Genomic DNA, 8,190 nt, shown 5'->3' with positions numbered 1-8,190 from the left:
GAACATCATCAAGGACAGCTCACACCCTGGCTTTGACCTGTTTGACCTGCTGCCCTCTGGCAGGCGCTACAGGTGCATCAAAGCCAGAACAAACAGACTCAGGAACAGTTTCTTCACCAGAGCAATCACCACCCTGAACTCACACACTCACCCACCGTAACTGTGCAACACCCACATCTCTGTGCAATATTAGATTATTCATGCTGAACAATATCTGTCACTCCTATATTGTGTGATATACAATATTCATTCACCAAGTGCAATATTCACCATCTTCATTAAATATGTATTTGCTTTTTTTTTTTTACAATGTATATATTTTTATACATTGTTTTATTTTCTGTATATTTTGTATACATTCGGTTTATTTTCTGTATTTTTTTTGAAGTTCTATTTTATATTTTAGGAAGTGAGACTTTCTATTGCACGGCACTGAACAGGAGTGGCCCTCCAATCTCATCGTACATTCTGTATATTAACAATAAAGGCATTCTATCTATTGCCGAAGGGTACATCTTACCATGCTGTGATTGCAGCCATTCCCCAACTCTGTGAATAGTACTTATAGCCATTGATCAGTGGTCATGACAGTTTGCATATTAATAATCGCAAAACTAACTTCAAGGCCCACTGTTATTCAGTGATGCTAGTTTTGGTCTGCTTAAGGTTGGGGAAACCTGCAGTCATTTGAGAGGAAGTCACTTTGATGAGTGATAAAAATGTTTCTCCCACAGAAACTGCTGCATCCAGATGAACAAAATTAACTTTTCTGGGGTTTCCTTTTAGATATACCTGACTGTTTATCATAAATGCATATGAAGGTTTCCATAGGACTCTATGCTGTTCTGTGAAAAAACAAGTCTCTCACATTGCTGGGAAGGAGTTTTAGCCCACTCTTTTTTATGGTATTTGCTCTATTTAAAATAGAGCAAAGTGCTTTGTTTTAAATTCTATTCTAGATTTAACAGGGAGCCAATGAAGAGAAGCCAATATGGGAGAAATCTGCTCTCTCTTTCTAGTCCCTGTCAGTACTCTAGCTGCAGCATTTTGGATCAGCTGAAGGCTTTTCAGGGAGCTTTTAGGACAGCTTGATAATAATGAATTACAATAGTCCAAATACATGACTTGGCTTTTCAGAATTACTCTGAGACAGGATGTTCCTAATTTTAGAAACAAATCTGAAAAGCAGTCCTACGTATTTGCTTAATATGTGCATTGAAGGACATATCCTGGTCAAAAATGACTCCAAGATTTCTCACAGTGTTACTGGAGGCCAAAGTAATGCCATCCAGAGTAAGTATCTGGTTAGACACCATGTTTCTAAGATTTCTCAAGTTTTATAAGGGTAGAAGACTGATTTTTTAAATTACTTTTCTGTGTGTTGATAAAAGCAAGATGGAGAGAGTGAGCTGAGGAGGATTTAACTTTTTAAAGCTCTGTTTCTTGGAATCAGCACACAACACCCATACTGCTGAAATGTGCAGTGTTTTCTGTTAGTTGATGTCACACAATAGGTCCAACGAGTTCTTGGTACTTCATACTAACTTTGAATGGCTTGTATGAGTCATTTGGCCAGATCTCAATAAGGTGTCTCCTTATTACTGGAAAAGCCTGTCAGGATGTTAGCGATACCTAGATTGTGCAGAATGCTGGTTCAAGGCTTCTGACTAAGTATTCTAAGTACTCACATGACACACCATTGCTGACCCAGCTGCACTGGCTCCCCATGAGAGCCCACAGTGACACCGGTGTCACAGTTGCACATGTTAAGGAAATTTACTTGAATGTTTTTGTAATTTAAAAGATTTTTGAAATTCTCTATAGAATATAGCAGGTGCCTGAGGTCACGTGCTCAGGGACCTGCTGTTTGTGCATCCTTTAGCTGAAAGCTAAAGGGGACAGAGGTTTTTTCAACCCCTACCTGCAACCCTGAAAGGGATAAGTGGAAGAAAACGGACAGATGGATGGATGATGGTTTGTGGTGAAGCACTTTTTAATTTTTATCTTGAAACTTTTTTACTTTTTTTTTTAAACTTACCTTTTGTGCAATAAACATCACACATATATAACTACATAAATACTGATGTCTTCTGAGGCTAAATATTGTCAAAGCAATAAAAACTGGGCTGAAAAGTAATTTTGAAAAAGTCTCACAGCCATTATTGAAGGCAACAATCATGGCAACAAAGTATTTCGGTTTATAGCTAGCTTTTAATTATTTTTAAATAAAATTCATTTTTCTGTAATTAATGAGAGAACAAAAGTCTGTCCACTGTTAAACACATTGCCAGATATGAGATACACAAATATCATAAAACTCTCAATTAAAGATATGTGATTAAAAGTTTATGACATACAGACAATAAAATCAAAACAATGATGTCACAGGGAACTTGATTATAAAGCTACGGAAAATTTCCAGATCTGTTCCATTGTTAGCACCTTAGGGGCGATTCCCTGTAAAGAAGAAGAAAAAAAAAATATGGTGATTTTTCATTGTCTTACAAAATGATGTCTTACAGTAATCCCTCCTATTAGTGCACACGCCCAACTTATCAGAGTAAACTGAAACGCATTCTGTTTCTTGACAGAATGAAAAATGTCACAGACAATATTTCTTTCAGCATTTTGACAGACTCTGAAGTACCGACGCACACAGCACAGACGGAGGAATGCTTTTTATTCTGTTCCCCTGCCGCTTCAACCAAACACGAGTCCCTCCATCTGATGAAACTGTATCTAGCATCTCCTGCATTAAGATGCTCACTGTTCTCACTGTTATTGAACATTTCCACACCTCATTATTTCCTGATTTCTTAATTTCTTGCATATTTGTCATAAATATTTCAGATCAAACTAATTTTAATGTTAGACAAAGATAACTCGAGTAAATATAAAATGCAGTTTTTAAATGATGAGTTCATTTATTAAAGGAAAAAAAAAATTATCCAAACCTTCACCCATGTGTGAAAAAGTAATTGCCTCCTAAATTTAATAACTGGCAAGAACTGCACTCACCTGTCTGTTAACTGGCAATGAATCTTTGGCATGGTTGTGGACGAATTTTGGCCCACTCCTCATTACAGAATTAATAACTTGGGTTGTCTTTGTCTAATATTAAATTTTGCTTGATGATCTGAAACATGGGCAGAACGGTGGTGTAGTGGTTAGCGCTGTTGCCTCACCAGCACCACAGAAATTTGTCCAAAATGCTAATATTAAATGTCCATTTACAGGTTGGTGTTCTTTGGAAGGCAGTCAGCTGGTGCCAACTCAACAGGAATTAAACGTTAAACCATTTGTCATTTTTTTTAGCGATGAACAAAACAAACCGATAGAACATACGAGCAAAGCGTGAACAACCTGAATATTTCAGTGAGGGACCCACCCACGTTTCTCAGTGACAGTTTCCAGTGATCATGCCAAAAGTCTTGAGCACCAATCAGATTAATCCCTTTAATTGCAGAGATCTCATTTTGACAAAATGAGATCCCTGATAATATCTTGCAATACATGAAAATACATGAAAATAAACATTAAAGGAATCCGTTCTTATAAAGTTGTGAAATGTTTCTTCTCAGATTTACCAGCTGCACAGTCAAGACTAGAAAGCATGAAAAGAGAACAAAAAACTTATTTTCTTTCTATTCAAGTTTTAATGATCCATGATTGAATCTCTACCAACATTCCCACAAACACCTGAACACTTGGGAGAAAAGGAAAGAGTCAGCATTTGCAAGGTGATTTTTAAACACTTGATAATCACCTGATTAAACCTGTTTTTGATGTGATTGGTGATGTCTGACAAATGGCTCAAACTGTAAAGAAACCCTGCTAAAACACTTGAGTCTCTCTCTGAGTGCCAGCAGATAGCAGTAAAGCTCCACAGCAGCAGTGCACAAACACTCTGCATGCTGGGGGATGTGCTGAAAATCCTTCAAAGGTTGATCTGCATCATAAAGTATGTTTCAATAAACTGCTGCATGTAGACAGCAGTGCAAACAGATCTCATGAGACAAATCTGTGTCATAAATAGTACACATACCCGGTGCATTGTGGTGGTTGATCACTCCATCGATCTCCCATGCAAACTATGACAACAGCACCCTTAAGTTTGAAACCATGGTAACAAGAGTACAGGGCAACCAGTCTTCCAGATGTAGAGGACAGGATATATTCCCCATTGTTGATCTGTTTTGGGGAGCCACACCGTCGTAAATCTGGAATCGAGTAATAAAGGTTTTTCACTTTAATGTGTGAAAAAATGGAAATTTATTTATTTATTTTTTGGTCTTTTATGCCTTTATTAGACAGTGTATAGGTCAGAGAGAGATAGGAAGACACACAGTAGATGGCCACAGGTGTGAGGCAAACCTGGACCACCTGCACCGCAGACATGCAGCATATATGGTCGCCTTTTCACCCACTGAGCTGCCCTGGTGCCCTAAAGCAACGATTTTTAAAATAATAGGAAAAAAATGAGCTCAACAGCTTCACAGGCTGACCTTCACTCATCTCCTCTCGCCAGACGTCCAGATTCATTGAGGGTATACGATCACAGGAGACATAATGAGAGGGGTATTTCCCAAATATGAAAGAATCCAGAGGAACTTCTCCTACGTCGCTGTTGTCACAGATCAGACGGGATAGAGAAAACTTTAAAAGTTCTTCCTTCTGTTGCCGGGTAAACACACCATCAGCTTCCCACCAAAACCTGAAAAATAAAAATAAATATGTTTCACTGAAGCCGTCGTTTCATTTGACTCTTCAATCTAGTCCGGTCTTAACGCACCTGTCACCATCACGGAGCGCTTTCATCTGCCTTCCAATCAGGCAAGCAAGGAGAGGACTGGTTCTTGAGCCAGGCAAAAGCCTCTCAACAAGTCCGCCCAGAAATACGTCGATGTTGTCGGGATCTTTGTACAGATCAAATATTCTCTCAGCAACCCTGCGGTCTCGCACAAGCACCGAGAAATCATCCAGTGTCTTGATACGCTTCAGTCCACAGAATTCCCTCCAATCATTGTACCCTGAAAAACAATTTTAGCACAATGTAACTTAAAAGTGAACACATCCTTTTATATTTGCCTGTTTTGTCAAGAGTTTTGTATGAAGAAGCTGTTTAGAGGTGTCCAACACCTGTAAAGCTCACTGCTGCATCTTTTCTCTAAATCTCACAAAAACATTTTTTCTTGACTCCATTCTTTGATTTCTGTATTTTTCACTTGATTTCTTCATTGGGTTCGGAGAGTTTTATATGGACAGATGATTGGACAGATCAGGCTCGTCATTTCTCATGTTTCTGGTTTTACTCTGATAAATCTACTCCATTGATTTAACTCTGAAGTCTAAGGTTGGCTGGTTATTTCCTTCCTTTCCAAAAGCTTCTGCTTACATTAATGCAGCTTTACCAGTCAATTTGACCAGAGCCTTGGGTGAGGTGCACTTGCACTAACTAATGTAGCCACAAGCTTCAAACACAGATGAAGCCCGATTACCTTTTTACTAAAACTTCAGTTTTGTTTTTTTTTCCTCTAAATTTCCCAGAGAAGGAGTAGTCCTCAGATATCAGATGTCTCCGAGCTCCACAGGAGCCACAAAAAGCTTTTTTCTCATTGGTGATAGTAATCCCCACGACTCTGATGTGTAAAGTCATTGGGGTTAAAATAAGTAACGCAAGGTTTTGGCACCTTTCAGACATGAGGCAATTCAAAATAGAGACAGAGATAGAAATACAATAACAAAATACAACTTCCATTGAAAGACAATAGAATACAACAACAATTATTTAAGAATATATGATGGAAGTCAACAGAAATTCTTTTATCCTCAACTTGAATTAAACAAATCTCTCTTTTCACCTTTGCTTGGTTTTAAATTTAGAATAAGCTGAGTGAGGAGCCTGGATGATTTGTAACACATAAGAAAATCAAAAAATGTGTTGCAGTGATTTGGACACTGGTGTAATGTCCTCCACTGGTTTTTATGGGAACTCTCGCAGCAGCATCCTGGATGAATAAAGCAGTGCGGCAGACTTTTTACAGTACTCAGATATTTTTACTGTATCTGTCCCAAATTACAAATTCTCATTGATTTTCATGGTAAGAAAGACCAGTGAAAAATTTCTGGGTTTTATCTTTAATAATTTTTGAGATATTCATGCTCAAATGTTGCCACGGATTTCATTGTGCAAAAAAAAAAAAAATGGCCTGAAAAATATTTGATATATGAAGTTAAAATTTCACAGAAATTGTTCAAACTTTGGACTATAAGAGATGGTTGAGAAGAAAAGGTTCTAAAATGCTGATTTGAGATGGAATAACCCCAAACCCTGATGATGATAAATGCATTTTTCCTACATTTTGTTTTGACTAAAGTCCTTGTTGCTTGTTTTGAAGTGATTTTGAAAAAAAGAAAAAAAAAAAAAGATTTGGTCATGTTAAAACTTATTTAAGCCAGAGTCCATAACATGGTTTGTAGTCTGGGTGTTTATCTGCACAAGTTATGGTGAGATGTTCCATAATCAAATTAAGGAGGAGTGAGCAAATGGTGAACAGAAAGAAGCCTATGAATAGACCTCTTGGTAACGTTACATGCAAGTTTCAGATGTATAATTACAAACTATACATCTGCCAACCCAATAGTCCCTAACTGGGTTGGAATCAATTTAATCCCAATTTAATTCCGATACCAATACTGACTGCTACCGATACTTTTGATGGCTCGCTGCACTGAAAAAATTATTTGCACCAAGAAAAGATTATATTGTTGAAAAACAGCCTTTTCAATAATGTCAGGATAGCAGATTGAAGGTCTACAGTGATAAACAGCTTCTGTCAAGGATGAAAATTCAATATATGAAAGAAGGGGTTAAAATGCATAAAGGTAACTAGAGAAAAGTGGGATGGATGGTAAGTGGGAGAACCACCTCAGAGGATCAATGAGGGTGAACATGAATGCCACAGGCTGCCCTGCACCAGGCATAGGCACTCTATTAATCTGAACTTTACCCGGTTTAGCCAACAGGTTTATCAAACATCATCTGTGGATCAGTTATTAGCTTTCAAACTGCTCATCGTCTTCTCTTAAGTAACATTTTTCTTTAAATTTGAGAGTAAAGGTATTAAAAATTACGGTATAGTCACTGTACCTTAAGCGAGTAACAGACTGTGTTCCAAACTGCACAGGAACCATCTGTTCATCTGTCGAGCCGTTTTCCATTTGAAATTACAAGTAATTTAGATAAGATAAGATAAGATAGTGTTTATTTGTCACATGCACAGTTATACACAGTACAATGCACAGTGAAATGTATTTTGTACCTGCAGCCATATATACACACACATATAAATAAGAAGAATAAAAATAAAAAAAGTAATTCACACTATACACTATACTCTATATACTATACACTATACACACTTTTTAAATTATAATATTTACATTGTGCAATAATGGTCCAGTTAGGGCTCAGAGTTGAGCAGACGGATGGCTTGTGGGTAAAAACTCTTCTTCAACCTTTCAGTCTTAGCCCTCAGGCAGCGGTAACGCCGGCCTGATGGGAGCAGGGAGAAGAGAGAGTGTCCGGGGTGGCTGGGCTGTTTTAGGATCTTCATGGCCCTCAGCCTGCACTGCTTGGTGTAAATGTCCTGCAGGTTGGGGAGGGTGGTTCTGATGGTCCGTTCAGCTGAACGAACCACCCTTTTTAGGGCCATGAAGTCCTGCTTGGTGCAGTTTCCCATCCAGGTGGTGATGCTCCCACGCATGATGCTCTCGATGGTGCAGGTGTAAAAGTTCCTGAGCACCTTGAGTGGGAGCTTGAAGTCTCTCAGCCGCCTGAGGAGGTAGAGACGCTGTCTGGCCTTCTTCACAGTGATGTTTATGTGATGAGTCCAGGACAGGTCCTGTGAGATGGTCACTCCCAGGTATTTGAAAGTGTCCACTCTTTCCACCTCAGCACCACTGATGACAAGTGGATGGTAGTCCCTCTGCTGCTTCCTGCTGAAGTCCACGATCAGTTCCTTTGTTTTGCTGACGTTGAGCAGGAGGTGGTTCTCCTGGCACCAGTTCTCCAGGCGGGAGACCTCTCTCCTGTAGGCTGTCTCCTCATTGTGAGAGATTAGTCCCACAACAGCAGTGTCGTCAGCAAACTTGATGATGACGGTGGACTCTGACGTGGCCTCGCAGTCA

At 38.9% G+C, this 8,190-nt stretch overlaps 1 protein-coding gene across 1 annotated transcript in view; it reads right to left on the bottom strand.

Moving 5' to 3' along the window:
* Window positions 1–2,277: 2,277 nt before the first annotated feature.
* Window positions 2,278–8,190, bottom strand: part of tpo (thyroid peroxidase) — a 29,708-nt gene continuing 23,795 nt past the window's right edge. The window contains exons 6-9 of the mRNA XM_030718461.1: window positions 4,793–5,030; window positions 4,506–4,714; window positions 4,046–4,220; window positions 2,278–2,457 (exon numbers count right to left, since the gene is read on the bottom strand). Coding sequence (XP_030574321.1) covers window positions 2,436–2,457; window positions 4,046–4,220; window positions 4,506–4,714; window positions 4,793–5,030 — 644 coding nt within the window. The 3' untranslated portion in view covers window positions 2,278–2,435. The remainder of the gene's footprint in view (window positions 2,458–4,045; window positions 4,221–4,505; window positions 4,715–4,792; window positions 5,031–8,190) is intronic.

This window comes from Archocentrus centrarchus, chromosome 22 (genome assembly GCF_007364275.1).
Source record: "Archocentrus centrarchus isolate MPI-CPG fArcCen1 chromosome 22, fArcCen1, whole genome shotgun sequence".
Classification (NCBI taxonomy): domain Eukaryota; kingdom Metazoa; phylum Chordata; class Actinopteri; order Cichliformes; family Cichlidae; genus Archocentrus; species Archocentrus centrarchus.
Note: the sequence above shows the minus strand (reverse complement) of the source record. Positions and strands in the feature narration are given on the sequence as shown.